Here is a 23,619-nt window from a genome sequence, read left to right on the forward strand (position 1 = left end):
AGAATTTAGGCCAACACAAGGAGTCTTGGAGTGAATGCAGCGAGAAGGTGAGGTAGCCTGGCAAAGGTCGCCTCCCTACAGACCTCTGCCCCTGGTGTCAGGCATCCAAGAATGGTGAGTCGGGTGTGGGAAGGGCAGCCCACTGTGGCACAGAATAAGCTGTGTGGTAGACACCTGACATGTACGTCACTTAGGGTTGCTGCTTAGGTGTCATTTGCCATTCCTGAGGCCTTGGTCCTTGCAGAACAGCAATAGCTGGGGAAAGGGCAAGGACAGGGACAAAACTCATCTTTGGGGCTGGTGGATGGTCAGACATCTCCTGGATTATAGGCTTTATAGTTGCAAGGGGAACAGGGAGGCCTATCAGAAGTTGGGGTACAGGGGGCCCCTGAATTAGGAAAATAACTATTTGACCAGACCACAGTTTGATTGGATTAAAAAAGTGTATTGGGTTTCCAATACTAAATAAAAACATGAAATTGTTTTTAAAAAGCCATAGAGTTTACAGCATCAACTACAGAAAAGGCCAAACAAATGTATACAGAACCCAGTCCAGCAGTCCTCCAGGACCCTCCAGCAGGCTGCAAGGCAACAGACACATTTGCTCCACATCCTCCTGAAGGAAACTGCTGAGCCGCAGCTCAACTAGGACACGACAAGACACACAATGGTTTAGTTTCAAAAACCACAGGAAAATGTAAGAAAATGTATTCAATTGTGAAAGGTGCAATACAGAATAGCTTTCCTTTTTCTTAACTTTAAAAAATCCCCCAACTTTGAACAGTTATTTCATTTAAAAATAGGTCCCTCCCCCACCCCGCCCTGATTTTGTGGCAGTATCCAGGTACCAAGGCCCTGAGGTAACAGTAGTGTCAGGGTTCATGGGAGGGAATGCCCTCAATACTGAGCATGTTCTTTGGGCAAAAGGTAAGACAGTTTTGGGGGAATCTAGCCCTCCTGGGGGCCAGAAAGCTCTCACTGCTCTCTTCAGGACCAGCTGAAATGCACTGGTTTCCTGAGTCCTGCCAGGCACTGTGCCGTGACAGCTCTGTGGCAGCAGGAGTTCCAGCACTGCACTTCTCATCGCCCCCCAAATCATAAATACGGAGTTTACGTTGTAGAAAAGCAAATGTGTAATAAGCTCTAAAAAAGGTAAATAACCCATGATCAAAGGTCGGTGGCACACCTGTAACTCATGAGGCCTGGGCAGGGCTCAGGGACCTGGAATAGGGGGCCGGAGCCCCACTGGTGGTCAGCAGGGGTTTTTTTTGGGGGGGTTACTGGGGAGTGAACCCAGGAGTGCTTTACCACTGCCACATCCCCAGCCCTATTTATTGAGACAGGGTCCTGCTAAGTTGCTGAGGCTGGCCTCAAACTTGTGATCCTTCTGCTTTAGCCTAGGATGACAGGTGTGCACCACTGCACCTGGCTCTGAGCAGCTTTGTTGGCTACAGCACGCAAGCCCCAGCTGCCTTCTTCACTGCCTGGGGATTTGTTGGGGAGAAGATGCCCAAGGCTCAGTCCTGTACTTTTCATTACATATTCTTAATCTTAAAGAAATGAGCATACACCTCAGCCCCTACCTTTTTAAGGAAAGACAACAACTTTTTGCGAACGCAAAGGCTTCTGTGTATGGCTGAGACCTGGACATATGCTGCTGGGATGGAGGGGACAGCTGCCTCTGCTGATGCTCTCTCCACTGTCTTTCTTCATTCCCTACTTGCAGAATTACATTGACAGACCTGCCTTGCCTCAGCCTTGCTGATGCTTTTTCAGAAGGGGCCCTGAAGTGTAGAAGTGAGAGCTGGCCTAGCTGACGATAGGCACCAAGAAGCAGGAGTCCCATGTGGAAACAAAGCTCCTTTCTTAACCTCCAGCCTCCTCAAGGGAACCACCTTCAGCAGCAGCAAAGGGTCTCTATCCTGTGCTCTCTGACATCCAGGAACAGGGCCAGGCTCTTGCTATACTTGGCATCACTCCATGAGGAACAGCACCAGGGACCTCAGCATGGACATTCCCACCAGGACATAATCAAGACGCAGGGCAGCAAAATCCCCACACCCACCTATTGCACAGAATTTTTAACTACATCCAAACAAAACTGCAGTTGCAATGTAGTGACAATAAGATGGATATACCAGAAAAGGACAAAAAAGAAGATGCTTCCATTCTCTGCAGGCTTCTGGAAGAAAGTACAATGACTGGAACATTCACAGGACCTCAGCAGCCCTTCCATTTCCTATTCCCAACCCCCAGCCCCCACCCCAATACTGAATCTGCACAGAAAACAACAAACAAGTCTTTTCATGTTACATTTCATTCAAATAGATCTGTAATCTCACAGTGATGAGAGGAGAAAGTCAGGCCTTTAATAATTATAATAAAAAAATAATAAAAAAGCTTACAAACAGCAATGCAACATTTCCTCCCCCTCAAAGTGATGGATTAACAGCTGGTAGAGGATGCAATGTCTCAGAATTAAAAAATAAAAACCAAACCAAAAACAAGCCAACCCCTGCAACAACCCACACTGTCAATGACTTTCCGTATGTAATTGGAACAAGCAGTCAAATGTCAACCACTTGTGGAAAACACCATAGACTTCCTTGGTTTTGGATCATATTTTTTTAAGGTAAAATAAAATAGACTCAAATAAAATTGTACATAATGCCAATGTCTACACTCCATCAAGTTGATGCAGTTGCAGCACGAAGACACAGCCTGATCACAAAGTGAAATGCAGGTTGTATTCCTCGCCTCTTCCCTGGACACAAAATTTTGGCCCATGGTGCCCAGTCCTGCATGGTATCAGCAGGCAAAGGGAAGCTGCCCCAATGCAGGCATCTTCCAGGCTGACCAGAAGAAGGCAGGTGGCCGTGCCTGGAGCTAGTTCCATGCGGGGGTGGTGGCTGGTCTGCTGGCTCACTCTGTTCTCAAGTGCTGTCCTCTCGTACTCTGTACAATTCCTTGTTTTCAAGGCTAAGTTCCAAGACTTCTAGACTCAAGCATGGAGTCCTGGCCTGGCGAAGGTTGTCATGCTGTCGTGATGGCATTTAGGTCCTTCATTAGTCCTTCCAGGTGGGCCATCTCTTTGGTCAGCTCATCTGGTTCATAGCTCTATGGAAAGGAAAACACTGTCACTGGGCATTATCTGAGGAACTGTCCAGGAAGGAGAGCCCAGAGAGAGGGGTCAGATAATCAAGTGGTGAGTGGTAAAACTATCCTATTGGACTGGCACACTGAAACTCAAGCTGGCTCAGAAGAATCAGAGGTAGCAGCTTGTATCCAAAGCCACTAAGATGTCATTTCTTGACACTGTACAATGTTCCTTTTCTCAGCACACGTTCCCCAGTTCACAATGACCTCATGAGCCAAAGGTCCCACTACTTGCCCCTTCTAGGTGCCCCTTCTAGGTCTTTGCAACAGTCAGGACAGTTAGTATGTCCCTTGTTCTCTGCGCCCAACCATTCCTCTAAAGAATCCTGTACCTGGAAATGCAGAGGTAGACATATTTATTGGATTTTTTTTTTCTGGTACTAGGGCTTGAACCAAGGGTTGCTCTTCTATTGAACTACATTCTAGCTCTTTTTGTTTTTTGAGACAAGGACTCACTAAGTATATCAATGTTTGGAGGATCTGTGTATGCTAGTGAACCACTATTCTCCAAATACTTGTGATCCTCCTATATCAGCCTCCCAAGGAGTATGCCATCGCACCAACTATTTATTGGGATTTGAGAGTGAAAGATCTAGGAAAGACCAGATCAGTTTGTTTCGAGAGCAACCTCTCAAGCACCTTCTCCAGTATCCTTCTTAGAGAGGTTACAGAGCAGAATTGAGGGGTGAAAGAACTCATGCCGCATTTAAAGCAAGAAGAAAGGGCCAGGCAGGAGGGACAAACTGAGAGGACGTTAGGTGTGTATGACTAGCTGAGGGGTATGATAAGCTAATGTAAGACACACCAGAGTGGGCATGAGACAGAAAACAGACCAAACCTTCAGCACATTCCTGGCTTGGAGGAGATGTTCAAAATACAACTGAACAAATGACTAACTCTTCTTCCTGCCACTGGGCAGTGAGGCCTAGGTCTACATACAGTATCAGCTTGAACACCATGCTTGAAGGCCTTTGGGTGCGTGCCTAGACATCCTGGCTGCTGGGCTGACTGCTGTTTAAACTTACACTCTCAGAGTCTTCCAGCATCCTTGTGGTCTCCTGTACTTCAGGGGCACTTGGAACAACCACTGGCATAGGAGGCCGGCTCCTTCCTAAAGTTCCGATGGAAGCTGTCTTCACTGAATGGATGTGATGGTTCAGAGCTGAGGGGAAAAAAGGCACTGTCAGGTTGTAGCAAAGGCTGCATCCCCAGACCTTAGGAAGGCACCACCTAAAGTCCAGATTCAGATACTGCTTTAGGGTGAGGGATGTACATACATAGGCTCAGTGCAGGAATCCTGCTCTGAAAAGTTACTGGAACAAGAGGGAAGGAGAGAGGCAGCAGAAATTTAAGAGTCGAGAGAAAATATTCCATTAGCTTCAGAAAATTAATATCCTAGTCTCAAAGTGTAGAGGTCCACAGACTTCTTGCAGAATGTCTGGGAGGACAAACTCTTCATAATACCACAAAGATATCATTTTCCTTTTTCCTATGCTGCTTTTGCACTGAGGATATGAAAGCAAACACAACTGGAGTCTTAGCACTAATTCAGACAGTGGCATCAAACAGTAAAGTCATTCATGGACATGCACTTAAAAAGAGTTTTTAAAAAGCCAGTTCCAGTTAAGATCATTCTTAATGAACAACAAAAATTATTTATCTTATTAAATCTTGACCCTTGATTACATGGCTTTTAAATGTTTTGTGACAAACTGGAAAAAGTGGAAAAAGTACTTCTGTTGTATATCAAATATGATGTGATCTTAAAGAAAGTGACAGACTGAGCTGTGAGCTAAATTGCTGGTCTCATCATGGAACACCATTTGTTCAAAGATGGACTGACAAATGGGTCGGTCATTAAGATATTTTCTAGAAATTGAACAAGGTAATGTGTTTACTGTCAATGATAAATTCAAGTTTTAGATGAAAATTACAATTTTGAAAAATGTTTATCTGCCATCAAATCTGATAGCTTCTTTAATTGTTACAAACCTGGTGATATTAATGAATGTTTTTAGATACTGATGAATGAAGTATATCAATGTTTGGAGGATTTGTATATGCTAATGAATCACTATTCTCCAAATGACCCATGTTGATGTTTCAGGCTAGTGGATTCTAATGGAACAGAGTATGAAAACTTCATGGATGTGGTTTCAGATTCCACATTATAAGCCAGTCTTTAAGAAACTACAACTTGAGTTTTGCTATAGTATCAAAAAGAATACCCACAATTATCTATAAAGATAATGTAGTTGGCTGAGAGAAGACTACTTTCTACCTGTGAGGCCAAATTTTCTTTTTTTTTTGTTAAAAAATATTTATTTTTTAGTTGTACTTGGACACAATACCTTTATTTTATTTAATTATTTTATGTGGTGCTGAGGATTGAACCCAGGGCCTCACACTCGCTAGGTGAGCACTCTACCGCTGAGCCACAATCCCAGCCTGAGATTTTCTTCCTATATTTCAACCAAATGACATATTGCAACAGACTGAATACAGAAGCAGACAAAAGAATCTAACACCAGACATAAAAGAGATTTGAAAAAAATACAGGACAATGAATTTTTTCTGTTTTTTAGAAAAAGTTATTTTTCATTAAAATGTGCTATTTATCTTAACATGACTGCTATTTTTACATGAATATTTAAAATAACTTGGTTTTAATTTCTAATATGGTAAATATTAGTAGATATAACCTTTGTGAAAAAAGTTTTCTGCATTCTTGATGGCTTTTAAGATATAAAGAGGTCCTGAGACCAGGGAAGTTTGAGAATCATATACCTTCTCTGACATAAACTATCAAGACAGACAATGAGTCAGGCATGATGGTACATGCCTGTAATCCCAGCGGCTCGGGAGGCTGAGGCAGGAGGATTGTGAGTTGAAAGCCAGCCTCAGCAACTCAGTGAGACCCTGTGTCTAAATAAAATATTTAAAAAAGGGGGACTGGGGTTGTGGCTCAGTGGTAGAGCGCTGGCCTGGGTTTGATCCTTAGCACCACATAAAAATAAATAAATAAAATAAAGTTTTTTTTTTTTGTTTGTTTTTGTTTTTAAAAAAGGGCCGGAGTGGGGGCTGGGTTGTGGTTCAGTGATAAGTGCTTGCCTAGCATGTGTGAGGCACTGGATTCAATTCTCAGCACTGCATATAAAGAAATAAAATAGAGGTCTATTTATAACTAAAAAAATATTAAAAAAAAAAAAGGGCTGGGGATGTGGCTTAGTGTTTACGTACCCCTACACTCCTGGGTTCAATCCCTGGTACAAAAAAAAAAAAGAATGATAATGATATGGAAGAGTAGGAAAAAAAGGGGCAAGGTTCTGCGGTTGAGCTCTGTGAACTTGGGCAAATGACCTCCCTTCTACAAAGTTCCTCTCCTTGTCCTAAGGCTTTTTCTTGTTTCAGTACCTGGCCTCCCTGGCACTGGTCCAGCTCGTATACACCTTCTGAAGTGAGGGATTCCAGGGGGCTGGGGAGATTGGATCTGTTTCTCAGACCCAAGTCACTGGGTTTTACCAACATAAAACACAATTCAAAAAGTCAGTCTTTGTTGCACAAAACATTATTCTCTGGTTTGTAAGCATTCCCAAAGGAGGGGAGCCCATGTGCTCCCTGAATGGGACAATACCACACTATAAATTGCTGGGAAGTCTGAGGATTTGCTTTGTTGTTCTCCATATAAGTGGTTACTTCTGTCCCAAGCCTGAGCCAAAGGGTCCATCCAGTGGTGCTGCTAGTCTCACTCACCTTGCTGGGATAATAATGGTGTGCTTGGCAATGCAGGATCATAGGTGGGAGGTCCTGGGGGTGGGATTGCTGGCACAGCGAAGCTCTTTAATGGGTGGGAAGGACGAACATGGGCTGTGGGAAGACTCTGCCCTGAATCTTCCTCCTGGGAGCTGGCCAAGTAAGAGGAGCTGGTAGCACCTTCAGGATCCTGATGATCAGTGCAGCATGTCTGAGATGAGGAGGCTGGCATGGTGTCAGTGCTGGGAGTATTTCGAACAGATTCTATAGCAGGAAAGCCTAAATGTTAGCATTTTTTTTTTTAACCATTAAATGTGTAGGGTTTTGGCTACTTCCAGAAGTCCCTTAAACTAGCTCAGTAAGCTCTTGGGACCAGTGCTAGACCCAGGGAACATAGATTAGCACCACAGCCAAGGCTAGAACAGACCAAAAGTCCCAAACTCCTATCCTCAACCAATTGTTCCAATTTTTTTTTTTTCACCTGCACAGCTAGCTAAGTGGTCACAATCTTAAAGATTTAAAGTTCTCCTCAATACTTATTATGGAACACAAAAAAAGGTTCCTGAAACCATTGTCTATATTGGTATAAAATAAAATTTTAAATTTCACTCATTGATAAGGCTTACAGACTGTAGATGAGCATATTTTAAGGACCTTGATGATCAGTATAGTATGTCTGAGATAAAGAGGCTGGCCTGGTGTCAGTGCTCGGGGCAGGTCACCAAGGCTGGTCAGGTACTTGACAGGAGTCAGCTCTGCCGCCAAGGCCTGGTGGTTACTGAAGGAAAGGCCAATGCCACAGGCCTTACATGGTCACTGGGGACCACAAATGGCTTTGGCCTCACTAGGGCAAAAATCCCATAGTTCAAGAGAGTAATGGACAACTAAACAGTTCAGAGGTCTACACACAGCTTTAAGATCATGCCCTGGCTGGGGATGTGGCTCAGTGGTAAAGTACTTGCCTAGCATGCTTGAGGACCTAGGTTCAATCCCTAGTACAGGAGAGAAAAAAAATCGTGCCAAATGAAGGGTGATTTGGTCCAGAGAAAGAAATAGGGGTAGATTAGCCTGGAAAAGAGGAGACTCAGGAAGAAAATGGTAACAATCTTTAAGCATGTGAAGTAGACACAGAATTCTTCTGAAGGCAGCACAGTGGAGCAGGAAAAGCTCTGACTCTGGAGTCTGACAGGCTTGCACTCTAGATTTGGCAAAGTCGTCAAATCTGTCTTAGTTTCTCCATCTACAAAACAGGTAGAATAACTTATAATTCACTGAGGAGTAATTGAGATGTATGAAAAGTGCTGAACACAGTACCTGAATAACTGAGAATGTTTTTTTCTTTGTAGATCACTGAGTGTTTACTCCAGGCCAGGCACCATGTGACAGGAAGTAAATAAGCAGTTGCCACGGACACAGAACCAGCATGGCAGAATCTGAATCCCTGCACCCTGACTCCCATGCCCAGGCTCTGAAGAACCACATGCAATTACTACCTTTCCCTGCCTGATGCCACATGTCCCTGCCCTGGGGGTGGGGCAGAAGCAGTACCAAGGCCAGGAGGACTATCTGAGGAAGACTTTCACACAGTGTGAGTAGGATGGACTACTGCTGCATCTGGAAGAGATATGAAGGACACCAGTCTGGGCAACAGGCTGCATCAGTCATAAGACACTAGAGTCCTCAATCTTAAAAGAAATGCAATCAGCAACCTGTAGAAATCCAATCTACTTCTCTGCCTTTGTGAGGCAGTAATGAATCTGTTTATAGGCTATGAGAAGACAGGCTACAAGTGTTACCTCCGTGGCCTAAAGGCCTTGGGTCCCAGGGATGAAGGACAAACATGCCCTCCTATGTATGCCTGTCTGTGATAATCCCTCTAGTTCCAGGTCCCTTCTCAGCTTTGTAAGGGCCGTGTTGAGGATGTTACTCTTCAATTTGCTCAAGCCAGCCATCACCATAGCTAGAGAGCTGCTAATCACTGTGTGATCCTGGCCCAGGTGGGAACTGGTTAAGAAGAGAAATAGGGAGGAGGAGAGAGGATAGTGGGTTTAAGTCCTGACCATGTCAGCAAGTATTGGAAGATATGATAAAGAGAAGTGAGAAAGGAAAATAGAGTTGTCTATATGAATTAGCTCCCTGGCCACTGCCACAGGCCAGGGCTGCCTTGTCCAACTCTAGAGGTATTCTCTGTGAGGGTGACTCCTGGATATTGTCCAACATCACTGGCTTACTCAGACATTAGGCTATGACTGAAATATTTGCTTTGTTGAGAGGCCTAGTTCCTTAATTATCTCTCAGAGTTGTTTCAGGCGCACAAAGTTCCCAGTGATCTAGTGCTTAATCAAGTAGGAAGTGATCTTCCTATGTCAAGTGGCAATGACATGGTAAATACTTTTGGAGCAGAACTGTCTGGCCAGGCCCCATGTCCAGGGCTGTGGTAATACTTGGAGCTCTAGAGACACAAAGGTGTGTGGAAAACCACAGCAAGAAAGCTTGGACCATTTCTAGATACTGGCACTATTTTTCAAATTGATCTTCAGTGAGTCTATCTCTTTAGTTTTACTTTCTTTTATTCTTTCTGTCATTTAAGTAAGGAATCCTTTAGTAATGCAAATCACTGCTTTCCCCACCCCCCTCTTCACTTTCTATTTTGGTCCACACAGAAGGGAACTTTTACCACTTAAATGAGGACCTGGTGGGAGGTGCTACGCATCTCTTGGGCTCCCAATTCCCTCCTAGTCCAGGACGAGGTAGGAGGTGGCTCACCTCACTGGGACAGCCTGCCAGCTACTCAGCCCGGTATCCTAGAATGTGATTCCTCAGCCTTCAAAGTAAAGAAGCAGAGTTGGGCATAAAAACCTTCCTAAGAGCAGGTTTGGAGGACTGCTTTCTGGTTCTTTGTTCTATTTGAGACTGTGGCTATGAGGGAGACCTTGATTCTCCATCCAGCTGAATGGAATAACTATCTATCCTGGGGACCATCTTTCCCTAAAGGCAGAACCCGAAACCTGGATTTGTAGGGAAATTCTAGAAAGGTCAAATTTAGATGCAAGTTCAAGCAGTATTCTCTAAACCTGGTAACAGTTCTGGGACTAGATAATATTAGAAGTTATCAGACATCTCTTAATAAAGTCCTTACCTTTATTTGATGCTCTAGGTATATTTAAGATTGATCAAAATTTAGGAAGAGGAGGATGTCAGTGGCAACCAAAACTTCTAAGCATGAAGTTTTGAGGCTCTTTTAAAATGACACTCACTTGAAATTTCCTTATTTCCCAGAATCACTAAAACTCAGCTCTACAACTAATATAATAACTATTAATAGGTAAGTTTCAAAAGATGGGGATAGTATATATTTGCAGTTTAAAACTGAAAGGGGAAATTAATTTGCAATTAATGAGGAATAAAAATGTTTATTCCATTTTTCTGTCCCCTCACCTTCATTATTTCCTTCTTAAAACTGATGATGCTGTTTCTTAAGATTTCCAAACTGGACATGCTTGTCTAGCAATGTACTTTATTAGAGACAACCCACATCATTATGCTAATTTTCTATCTATGTTTTAGAGATATGCATCCATTCCCAATTTTCATAATCCATTAGGCAACTTGAGATTTACAGTAAATACAAACTTGTTGTGGCTGGTACCCTCCATCCCCCAAAGCTGATCTTATTTTGGTCTATGAAGTATCTGACAGCTGCCTTATGGACTTTCCCAAAGTTAAGGTGACTATGAGGCAAAGGTAACTTTTGACATATAAAAACCACCTAGAATGAATTTTCCTTTCAAATTGGAGGATTAAAAAAAAATTAAAACAATTTGGAAAAAAAAGAATTGATGCAAGTTTTAAGGAATAAGAGATACTTATGTGATTTGAGTTTTTGCTAAAATGGCACCTTGCACTGAATACTTAAAACTTAGGGAGAAATATGGGGTGAATTTTACAGAAACAAATTCAAGTCAGTTACAGAACATTATGATAAATAAAATAATATTGAAAAATTCTAAGTAGGGCAAGTCCTTCCCCATTTCTGCTTGCCATCTTTAGGAATGCTTTTCATCTGGACTTGATCCTCATCTCTCACCTGTGGAATTGGCCCTGTCTGAAAGGGACATGGATGTGCCAACGGGCCATGGGCTGCCCGGGTGGTAGAGATGACTGCGAGCTGGAGAAGCGAGGCTGCTGGAGTGGAAATGATGGTGAGGGTTATCGAGGGAATGGATGGGATGGGCACTAATCACAGCTGTGAATGAACACAAGACAAAGAAATGCTTAACATGCTTGCACAGACACACATAAATCACAGTTTAAGAGCAAAGCCACCCCCTTCCCACCTCCCATATGATCCAATCACTCCCTTTGCTTTCTGGTGGCAGCAGGCTGGATTTGGGCAATCAGCCATTGATTTTACTTTTGATTTAACAAAGGAACACATACTTATGCATATGTCTATATATATATAGAAAAGAAGTCTGAGGAATATATACTAAAATGTTAACAGTGATTATTTTGTAGGGAAGAGTGGTCAGGATTAAAAGAATGTTTCTCTTTTGGCTTATCTACATTTCTCAATTCTATTATAAACATGGATTACATGAGTTGTTAAAATATCTATTTGAATATGTCACAAAATATAATCCATAAGCACATAAATAATGGCTTAGGCTTCTGTAATTTTTTTGTCCTATTAAAGGAATAGCAGTCCTATTTATTTTGAGTACAGTCCTAATTCATTCTTTTTTTATTTGCCAAAAGAGGTATGTAATAGGCATTAATAAATGGGTAGCTGTTTAATCAGTTATTATATCTTAATGAATATGAAAGTTTCCTCTGATGGTTTAATCTAGTACCAAGTGTATGAACTATAGGCCTACTTCTTTTACTGCTTCCAAGTCTGGGGGGGTCAGTCACACCCATGTTAAAATATAAGTGATCTTTCCTAATTTCTTCTTCCCTTCCCACAATGGCTAAGGACTCAATTTATTGCATTTGATTAAAGAATCCAGAATTTCACAGAGATTCCACATACAACTTTCTATGAAGCCTTTTTAATGACGTTTCATGTTCAATTTCAGAGATGTAAACAATGAAAATCAGAAGCCCAGACTTTGGAAATAAAATTTTCTTAAAACAGTTGTAGAAACAGAATATTTAAAATCAAGATAATCACCTCTAAATCCCCCATGTAGGCAAACAGGCAGGGTAGACGAAGGATACAGGACATCTTTTTTTCTCTAAGCAAGGGCTTCATGAACTTTATGGTAAAACTTAACTAGCTCTTTGGAGCCTATTACAATGTCTTGTTGCCAGGGATCTCCCCAGATCTTTGTGGAGTCAATCAACATTACTTTGGTTAAGAGAAATCTCAGGCAATGAAATGGACATCTTTATTCTCCAGCAATCTCCTGTCCTGGTTATGCAAAAGCAAGCAGGTGCACAGTCAATCTGGGACCCTTTATCATCACTGCCCCTCCCTCTCCTGCTCAAGACCAGAAGGCTCCAGGAGGCTCATGGGAATTAAACACAACACTGAAAAACTGACTGATGAGGGTTCCCAGGGCAGTCTGGAAGTCAGCATGTCCTCTGGTGGAAGACAGGTAGCTTTTGGAAGGGAGATACCTTAGAATCAGTATTTTAAAAAAACTAAGGCTGCAGGGAGAGAATAAATCTGATTTTGACTTAGGAAGTGCATTCTGAAAGTGTTCTAGGTACAGAAGACTCTCACAAATAAAAAACAGTGGAATTTTAAAAAATGGCATTTTTAGTGTTTCTAAATAAGAAAACAAAACAAAACATGAAAGTGCCTGCATAAAGTGTAGTCAGCTTTCAAGAGTTGGTAGCTGAATCTGAACTTGTTGCTTCTGTGCATGGCCTTGAACTGGGCCTCATCTGGATGCCAGCAGGCCCTGCCCAGCACTGCTCAGCCTTTTTAGATCAGGGTAGGTGGATCATATGATGGTACATATGGCTCCACCCTCATCCTAGGATCCAGAGCTCAGGGAATTCCAGCTTGTGAGAAAAGACTGCATCCATGTGGGTTTTGAAAAGTATCTCTTAAAATATGAAGTCCACAAGTGCATCCAGGCACCTGATTTTAGATCTTGATTTAAAGAGCCTACCTACCATTCAATTTTTTGAGACCCAAACTATATGATATTGTATAATCATGCAAACTCCTTCCCTACCATAAAAAAAAAAGAAAGATGTTAACTGGGATAACTTTTTTTCCCTTAACATATTTAAAAGTAATAAATCTAAAAATATAATCAAATTTAACTTTTAAAAATAAGCCAGTTTGGGGCTGGGGCTGTGGTTCTGTAGTAGAGCACTTGCCTCGTACATGTGAGGCCCTGGGTTCGATCCTCAGCACCACATGAAAAATGAATAAACAAATAAAGGTATTGTGTTCACCTACAACTTAAAAAAAAAAAAGCCAGTTCAGGTAGGAACTGAAGTCTTATACAAAATAAACAAATAAGCAGGCAGGCTACCACCTTTTTATAAATCAAGAACAATTAGAATGGATTCATTTACTCTTCTTAGGCATTTGTGTCTTTAAACATAGGGGGCCCATGCAGGATATTTCTTATAAAAGGGAAACTGGGGTTTTTTCCTCCTCATGTTTCCAAGTCCAGGCTCTTCTATCACAAACCCTAAGTATAAACTATTTTGTATAAAAAATTTTTTATTAACTTAAAGGGCCTTACTCTTTCAAAGCTGAGTTTTAAGCTGGGTTGTGGAGGTGCACACCCATAATCCCAGCTACTTGGGAGACTGAGGCAGGAGGATCAAATTTGAAGACAACCTGAGCAACTTAGACCCTGTTTCAAAATAAAAACAAAAATGGGTGGGGATGTAGTTTAGTGGTAGAGCATCTGCATACACATCTGTATATTCAAAGGTTCCACCAGAAGGGTGGAGGATGAGAGAACTTTTCCAAGGAGAGGATGCCATGGTGCACCTCTTTATGTTTAGGACATCATGGCTATTTAAATCTTATCATTTGCTGGCAGAGAAATGGCTGAGCATTCCATCAATTGGAAGTCCTGCAGCACTGGCTAGTCTGAAAAGCTTCTATCTTGAAAACAGAAACCAGGGAAAGGACACAGGAGTTCAAAAAACAAATAACACAAACAAACAAACAAACAAACAACAACAACAAACCTGCACCCATTGCTTTTTGATTTTTAACCATGATATTTAACTTATTTTGAATTTCAACTATTATTAAAAGAGGCTTACCACCTTAATGCTTATCAAAATGAGGCACGGGTCAAATGAGATTAAAAAATGTTGCTTTGTTAAGTTCCATGCTATAACCCTAAAGCAACTCTACACTATAAAGTCTACTAACTTAAAAAATAAAAATTCCATAGATGCTCATCAACACTGACTGACTCAATATCAGGAAGCCCATGGAAAAGGTGTGATATCAGGCAAAGCTCAGCCCTAAATCTCATCTCTTCTGTGGAGATGTTGTGCACGTTTATGGAGAATGGATACTTTACTATTCCTGGGAGACTGTAGAAATTGGCTTTTAAGTTTACCCATAACTTAAAGATGCTAGTTCAATAATAATATTTATTGCAAATGTGGCAATTGTTTGATATTTCTTTCTTAAGGGTGTCAAAAGTTTTGGTAGGTTATCTTTTGTGTTAAGATCAAGTGAAGTCAAAGATATCATTCATAGATGTTCCCTATCATGAAGGGATAGGACAGGCATCACTGGAGAAAAGAGAAGTTTTTACTTACGCTGAGGTGGTTGAGAGTCAAAGGGCATCATCATTTTTGGTCTCATTCCCCTCCTTCCAGCTAGTGTAGACATACTGTCCTCTGATTCATGCCCTAGAAATCAAATATGGGGATTAGTTGCAAGTGTACAACCTAGGCCACTGAGCAACTTGGCTGTAAAACATTTCTAGTGGCAGATTTATGACTCAAATAACAATGCAACAGGGATAAGGTATTTCTGATTAGAACATCATGGGGGTCCCTGATGAGATAAGAACAGATAATACAGTGCTGCCCACTATGCAACAGTAACATGGGCTAGGTGACTCAAATGCTTGAGTGAACTCTGATGAGAGACCTAAAAGATCTAAGCTGTTGTCCCCCATAACCAATTAGCTATTCTTCATCAAATGTTTACTGAACACTATAACATACATTTTTAACCTAACCTCTAAGAATCATCAAATTAAAGCAATCTTACAAAGCCGAAAATCATTAAAAATAGTCTCCCATCATTTGGGAAAAAACCTGCACTGATCATGGTACCTCTGTATGAGTTCCTCCTTTGATGGATATTACTGTCCATGGAATTGTCAACAGGTGTGATATCTTGAGAATTGCGAGGAATTGGCGTATCGGTCATGATGGGATTTGGGTCTGGAGACTTATCGATGGGTTTCAGCTCCAGTCTCTCATGGTGGATCCACAGGTCTGGAGGTTTGACATCTTTGGAGTTCCCTTTGTACTTGTGGGAGCCATTCACTGATTTGCATGCAGCTCGTTTCCTAGGCACAAAATTAAAAAGGTTTTAAAAAGTAATTCTTTTGACACATTAGTCATAAGGCTTGATTAAAACTGCCTTTCTGAAGAATGCTTCAAGGCAGAAAAGAAAAAAAAAAAAAAAAACAACCCAAACAGATAAGAATTATGGAAAGAGTAAATGTGTCGCCACCTTGGTCACACAAAATTAGAGATTCTACTGGGAGATTCTTGAAAATTGCCTTGTGACTATGTTTTTGAGTGTTATGAGATTAAGATAGCATTTTCAAAAAAATATTTATTTTTTAGTTGTAGTTGGACACAATATCTTTATTTTATTTATTTTTATGTGGCACTGAGGTCTACCACTGAGCCACAACCCAGCCCCTAGAGATTAAGATAGCACTTTTAAAATCAATCTCTAAAGCAGAGGTTCCTTTATATGATTCCAAATGATAGAGAAAGGACAACAGTAAGCAGAAATGTAACAACGGAATGGAGGTGGAGCATATGGCTTATAAAGAAAGGAGGAAACCATGTTTTAGGTAATCCAGCTGAGTGGAGTCAAAAACCAGGACACAGTGTCTCCTTGACCGTTCTTTAGTTTCTCCCTTCACTCACTCTCTCACTTGCCTACCCATTAATTGCATATATTAGGTTCCCACTATATACATCAGATCCTGGGCTAGACGGTTGTGCCTCAGTACTTCTGGTCAAATGAGGAAGGTGGACACTGAACTATTATATTTAAATACTCTGAGCTTAGTGAAATGCCATGCCATCTTAATAGTTGGACCTATGGTAGATAGGAAAGACATGCAAGAAGAAGTGATATTTATGCTGAGACCTAAAGGGGTCAGAAAGTACATTACAGGTGGTGAAATCAGCTTATATCCAAGCTCTGAAGCACAGAGCAGCGTCCTTGCATAATAAGAGAATGATATAGGAAGGTAGTCAGGAACCAGATCATAAAGGGCTTTTATTTATTTATTTTTGGTGATACCCAGGGACATTCTACCACAGATCTGCATCCCCAGCCTTTTTAATGTTATATTTTGAGACAGGGTCTCACTGGCCTTGAACTTCTGATCCTCCTGCCTCAGTCTCCTATCTAGCTAGGACTATAAGCATGTGCCACTGTGCCCAGCTCATAAAGGGTGTTTAGAGCAAAGCTGAGTGTGAACTGCTCCCTAGGAGTAATGAGAAATCATTAAATGCTTTTAAGCAAGAGAATAAAGAGATGAACTCTGATTTAAAACTTTAGACATCTGTGTTGGGAAGAACGGATTTTTGAGATGAGGGACAGAAGAGGATCAACTAGGATGCTACTGCAATAACCTCAGCTGTGACTGACAGTGGCCTAGAAAGTGGGGAATGGAAGAAGCCGACTTGAAAAGTATTTAAGAGGCAGAAATGATAGGACTTGGTAAGTAAATGGGCATAGGTAGGGTGAGGGTAAAGAAAAAAAAGGAGTAAAGGATGAGGCTGTGGTTTCTGGCTTAAGGCACTTAACTCACTGGGAATAATGGAGTAGAAGAGGTTTGACTGAAAAGATTATGAACTGTTTTGACATGAGTATGAAGTACCTTGGAGATATTCATTAGGAAATATAAAGAGGCAACTGGGTGTGTTAAGTCTGATGCTAAGAGAGAGAGAGGCCTTGGCCAGAGACAGAAACACAGTGGGGGCTGGGATATACACAGTAAATCAGATCACAGGAGAAGATGAGATGAAATGGGAGAACATAGATGAAGTACGCCCAGGCCCAGAGGAATAAGTAATGGCTGGGTAGGTAGAAGGGGCTATGAAAAAGAATAGGTTGTCATGGAATACAAGAAAAGAGAATACTTCTAGAAGAAAGAAGTAGTTGATTATGTTAACTATTAGAGACTAAAATGAGAACTGAATAGTGTTCTTTGGTTTGGATGATATGGAAGTCACTGGTGACCCATCAAAACTAATTTTGGTGAAATGGTAGGAGCAGAACACAGATTAGAAAGCACTTAAGCATGAGTAGGTAGTGAAGGAACAGATAAGTGAGAATAAACAAATACAGCTGGCCCTCTAATAACTGTTGGTTCTATATTCAACCAAATACAGACTGAAAATATGTGTTAATATTGCATTCAATATGTGACTTTTTCTTGTCAATATTCTATAAACAATACAGTATAACAACTAATTACATAGCATTCATATTGTAGTCACATGTTGATTAATGATGGGGATTTGTTCTAAGAAATGCATTCTAAGGCAATTAAAAAATATTTTTAGTTGTAGATGGACACAACACTTTTATTTATTTTTTATGTGGTGCTGAGGATTGAACCCAGTGCTTCACACGTGCTAGGCAGGCACTCTACCTATGAGTTACAACCGCAGTTCCCTAAGGCAATTTTGTTGTGTATCACATAGTACATTCACACAAATTAAGATGGCTATGATGCCTCTAGATGATATGATCTTATGACCACCGTCACATATGCAGCATTAGTATTACAGGTTGAGCATCCCTAATCTAAAAATTTGAAATGCTTATGGGGTAAAAATGGGAGCTCATAACCCACTTGAATCAAAAGTGTGAAATATGATATATCAAGAACTATGTAATGTTTTGAACAACCAACAATAAAAAATAAAAAAAAAAAATCTGAAATGCTCTAAAATCTGAAAAATTCTGAAATCTAAAACACTTCCAGTCCCAAGTGATTAGGTAAGATAAGGGATACTCCATCTGTATAAATAATCTTTTATGACTTAAAGTATACTGGAGAATGTGTAGGTTGTATGTAAATACTAAGCCATTTCATGTAAGGAACTTGAGAGCATCCTTAACTTTTGGTATCTGTGGGGTGTGTGTGTGTGTCATGAAACCAAACCCCTATGGATACTAAGAGATGACTGAATTCAGGAATTTTGGTGTCAAAGGAAAAAGGTTTGTAAGCAACCAGTAGTGACAATCAAGCAGCAAGAGGATAATTATATGGGGCTGGGGTTGTGGCTCAGCGTAAAGTGCTTTTCTAGCACATGTGAGGCCTGGGTTTGATCCTCAGCACTACATATGAATAAATAAAAGTATTGTGTCCAACTAAAAAATAAATATTAAAAAAGAGGATAATTATTTCTTAAGATAGAAGAAGTGTATATATATTTTAATGCTGAAGGGACAAAGGCAATAGAGAATGAGAGATCATCTATCCTGGAGAAAGGGATAAGAGCAAGTACTAGGTCTTAGAAATACAGGAGAATGAGATCAAGGGCATAAAGGGAAGAGCTGGCTTCAAACAGCAAGAAGTACACTTAGGAGGGGAGGAAACATTATTACCAAAGCAGAAAGGTTTTAGATTTGATCATCATCTAACCTACACTGTATCAGTTCTCATCTGCTATGGGTTATCCCCCTAGAATTCATGTGTTAGAAGCCTGATCCCCATTAACAGGGATAAGAGATGGTGAATCCCATAAGAGGAGGGCCTAATGGAAAGTAATTAGGTCACCGAGAGCATCATCCTTGGAAGAGGTTAAGGTAGTTCTCACAGAACCAGACTAGTTCCCAAGACAGCAAATTGTTGTAATAGACCTTGGCACCTCCTACTGAGTCTCCCTTCTACACAAGACGAGTTCCCTTTCTGTTTCTCTGCCATGTTGTGACATAGGCCTTCCCCAGAGCACCAGTGCCATGCCTTTTTTTGGATGCTCCAGCCGTAAGAATTATGAGCCAAATAAACTTCCTTTCTTTATAAAGTACCCAGCCTTGGGTATTCAGATATACTAACACAAAACTGACTAGTACATCATTTGATGACTTTTACTTTCTTTGGGCAGGAGATACCCAAGTTATCTTTTGAGAGTTAGCGGGTGAAAGGGAATGTGCTAAGAAACAACGAGGGGTTAGACTCTAAATTTCCTATCAATTTTGAGGTTTAAGATGCTATAAACAATTATAATTTCAATACTTTAGGTACTGAAGAGGAAGAAAAGCAACAAGGAAAGTTTATGGGTTTTGATAGTTGAAAGAACACTTGGAAAGAAGATCACTGGAGAAGAGGAAGGGAAAAGTCTTTTGAAGATTTGATATAATTATTTTAAACATAAGGGATCCAAATCTGTAGGATTTGCAGGTTTTAAATACAGAGTGCATAGTCTATTACCAACTAATTTTCCTAATCTCAATCTGAAGACTGAGTATCTTATTTTTATTTATTATAAACTTTAAATATCCCAAATATTCCAAATCACTAACTCTGTCATTTTGGTTTTTAGATTCTACTAAATAAAGATAAAACTAGACAAAAAAGTGAGTTTATAAAGATAGATAAATGTGAAATGCCAAGTAAAGAAGCTTGCAGAAAATTTCTAGAGTAGAAAAAAATGTTGTCTTTGAGGCTTTTAAGAGAAACACTTTTCTATCACCAAAAGCAGACAGGGAAAGCTCTAAGAGGCAGTGGTCAGGAATCATATAAAAGGAGCCCTCATTCTCTTGGGAAAGTGATGACATGTAAGCAATGGGAAGCTTCTGTATTTGGGCAGAAGAGAGAGATTTAAAATATCACATAACTTACAGAAAATGACAAAAAATTACTAGCCACAGTTATAGGGTATCTTGTACTGCCCTGTACACTGAAAACAAATTTATCATTATTAAATACATGCATTCTTGCCTTGGGTACACCACGTCTGATAGTTAATCACAGGCACAGTCATGAATGTCTTTCTCTTTTAGGGGGCAAAGTCCCATCTTATGATCTTTCAGGACACTGTAACTAGTGTAATTTTATTCTACCGTGTTTTTATTATTAGGGGGTAACTCAGGAATGATGTCTCTTGCTGCCAGATACATGAGTTGAATGTCATACAGAGTCAAAGATTTCAGGGCTACCAGCCAGCTATTGGCTCTCTCTGTGAAACTGATGTGTTGATTATCAACAACTTCTTATTACTCATTAAAGCAACCTCCTTACTTGGCCCATCAACCTTACATTTGGTACATTTCTTTAAAAATATTCCTAATCTTGGACTTTTATTAAGAGGCCTATGGCTTTCTTCTACCTTGGCTGGCACTTGTTCTGTGTGACATAGCCTGCTGTAGGCCCGCCCACAAACCGCAGAGCATCTGGCTTGTTGTACGCATATAAAAACAACATTCGGAGGGCAACCATCCATGCTGGAAATCTCCCACTCTTCACATCACTTCCCTGCTTAGCTTTGAAGCCTGGGAAGTGAAGCTAAATCAACTTGGCAATTCTACTCCTGGCAAGACACTGGAGGTAGGAGGTGTTGTACTCTCGCCCCTCCCTGCTGGGCAATATTCCTTTAGCTCTAGCATGTTCCTGACAGGAAGGCCGCTTCCACTCTGAAACAGCTCTATCCTCTTCTTGCTTTTTTAGGACTATGGATGACTGTATCCTATCACTGTTGAATGTCTCTGCCCAGTTTCCCCTAACCCCACCTATGACTTATAAATGGTCCCTTTTGAAAGTGTTAGTTCTTCCTGCAAGGACCCCGACTGACACACATTTATAAGATGAACCGATTTCTACTTCCTTTTAAAATATAGTCACTTAATTTGTATTTGTACAACATGGGACCTTCTGAGAAACTAAGGTGATTCTGTCCTCACGCAAATATCATAGAGTGTACTTACTCAAACCTGGATGGGATGGCCTACTACACACCTAAGCTATATGGTATAGCATTCTAAGGCTACAAAAACTGTACAGCATGTGTGACACAATGGTAAATATTGAATCAGAAAAGGTATAGTAAAATATGATTTAAAAAGAGAAAAAATGGTACATTAGTATAGGGCACTTAGGATCATGAATGGAGCATGCTCTGAGTGAGTTGGTGAGTGAGTAGTGAATGACTGTGAAGGTTGTCCACTAATACAGGCTCAATGAACATTGTATGCTTAGATTACACTAAATTTATAAAAGATATTTTTCTTTCTTCAATAAATTAATCTTAGCTTACTGTAACTTTTTTACTTTATAAATGTCTAAGTTTTTAAAAACTGATTATTTCACAACACTTAGCTCAAAACACAATATATTGTGTTTTTAATATACAAATATACAAATGTATATTTGTAAAAAAATTTTCTGCACATTTTTTTTCAAATTTTTTTTGTTTGTTTGTTTTAGGTAGACACACTATCTTTATTTTATACGTATGTGGTGCTGAGGATTGAACCCAGTGCCTCATGCATGCTAGGCGAGCATTCTACCACTGAGCCACAACCCCAGCCCCTTTCTGCACATCTTTTTAAAAATATTTTTTTTTTAGCTGTAGATGGACACAATACCTTTATTTTATTTGTTTATTTTTATGTGGTGCTGGGGATTGAACCCAGTGCTTCATGTGTGCTAGGCAAGTGCTCTACCACTGAGCCACAACCCTGGTCCTTCTGCACATCTTTATTCTACATGTTTTTTCCTATTGAAAAGATTTTTAATTTTAATTTTTTAATCTTTTTGTTAAAAACTAAGGCACAGATTTCATGTCACCCCAGTCAGAATGACAATTATCAAGAATATAAACAACAATAAATGTTAGTGAGGATGTGGGGGAAAAGATACACTGATATATTGTTGGGAGGAGTGTAAATTGATGCAACCATTAGGGAAGGCAGTATGGAAATTCCTCAGAAAACTTGGAATGGAACCATCATTTGACCCATTTATCCCACTCCTTGGTGTATACCCAAAGGACTTAAAATCAGCATATTATAGTGACATAGCCACATCAATGTTTATGGCAGCTCAACTCACAGCTAAACTATGGAACCAACAGAGGTGCCCTTCAACAGATTAATAAAGAGGGGAATGAAGGGAGGGAAGAGGGAATGGGGGTAGGAAGGATAGTAGAATGAATCAGACATTATTAACCCTATGTACATATATAACTATACGACCAGTAGGATTCTACATCATGTACAACCAGAAGAATGAGAAATTATAATAAATTATAATACACCCATTATATACGATGTATCAAAGTGCATTCTACTGTCATGTATAACTAATTAAAACAAATAAACAAACAAAAAAACCCAACAACAACATTAAAAAAAAAACTAAGGTACAAGCTCATGCTAGCCTGGGCCTACACAGAGTCATCATTATCTCTCGTCATCCACTCTATATCTTGTTCCTGCTGGAAGATCTTCAGGGGCATTAACGTGTATGGAACTTTGTCCCCTAGGATAACATCACCTACCTCCTGATGGGACTGCCTGAGGCTCTTCTTGAGGAGGTGGCACTCTTCCATGGTGGACTGCTTGGTTTGTTTCTATTTTTTTTTTTTAAATTATAGATTTGCTTAAAAGATTTTTTATTATAGATTTGCACCATGAACATTCCTTTAATAAAAACCTTTCTGTTCAAACTTTTTAAAGGACCTTGTTGAGGTCTACAAAAGCTTTGGCTAAATGCTTCACTGTATTTTCTTGAGGGGTTCTTTTTCTTCTCCTAAAGTTTCTTTTTATCTTGCCTCTTCTTTCACTACTTTTTTATTAGATGAAAGACACTTTTTATTATCATATGGGACTGTCCTCATATAAGTAGTCCCTTGTTGACCAAAACATTGTTATATTCAAAAACTATATTCAAAACTGCTTGTCAAGTATTTTATATTTTAATTCTTTGTACCACTCTAAATGCAGAAGTCACATAGAAGAAAAAAAAAAAGATACCACAGTATCTATAGGCTACATTTGGGGCCCCTTACTTTTTCTGGTGAGATGTGGTACGCCTTGTGCAAAAGACAGCAATGATCACGACCACCACAATGGTGATGACACCAACAGAAACGATGATGACCAGCAGCATGTTACTGTCCAGAGGAGAGGTGGGGCTCCCATGAGGGCTGTTGCTTCCTGCAGAGCAAAAATGACACATATGTTAGTTTGGTGGATACTTTTAAAAGTGTATTCAATCAGGTGTAGAAACATTCCAAGATACATTGGGTAAGCTTCTTCATGATATCAGTACCATGCAATATAAAGTGCCACATGAATATGTCTGTCTATATTATAAGCTTGAATCCAACTTAAGTATAGTGCTCAGCACAAAGCCTTGCTCAAAGGTTGTTTCCAATAAGTTTCTTGAATTGTGCTAAACATTCAAAAGCTTTCAGGTATACTCAGAGAAAGGATTCTCTGGTGTCTTATAGAATATACAAATTCATTTTGAAAAGCACCATTTCTAAATCATTTGT

General features: G+C 40.2%; 1 protein-coding gene across 1 annotated transcript in view; it reads right to left on the bottom strand.

Moving 5' to 3' along the window:
* Nucleotides 1-424: 424 nt before the first annotated feature.
* The window catches only part of Neo1 (neogenin 1), a 171,912-nt gene continuing 148,717 nt past the window's right edge, over nucleotides 425-23,619 (bottom strand). The window contains exons 23-29 of the mRNA XM_048793211.1: nucleotides 23,131-23,278; nucleotides 15,190-15,428; nucleotides 14,665-14,757; nucleotides 10,997-11,155; nucleotides 6,910-7,173; nucleotides 4,182-4,318; nucleotides 425-3,117 (exon numbers count right to left, since the gene is read on the bottom strand). Of these exons, the coding sequence (XP_048649168.1) occupies nucleotides 3,034-3,117; nucleotides 4,182-4,318; nucleotides 6,910-7,173; nucleotides 10,997-11,155; nucleotides 14,665-14,757; nucleotides 15,190-15,428; nucleotides 23,131-23,278 (1,124 nt within the window). The 3' untranslated portion in view covers nucleotides 425-3,033. The remainder of the gene's footprint in view (nucleotides 3,118-4,181; nucleotides 4,319-6,909; nucleotides 7,174-10,996; nucleotides 11,156-14,664; nucleotides 14,758-15,189; nucleotides 15,429-23,130; nucleotides 23,279-23,619) is intronic.

The sequence above is a fragment of the Marmota marmota genome, unplaced genomic scaffold (assembly GCF_001458135.2).
Source record: "Marmota marmota marmota unplaced genomic scaffold, marMar, whole genome shotgun sequence".
NCBI classification, from domain to species: domain Eukaryota; kingdom Metazoa; phylum Chordata; class Mammalia; order Rodentia; family Sciuridae; genus Marmota; species Marmota marmota.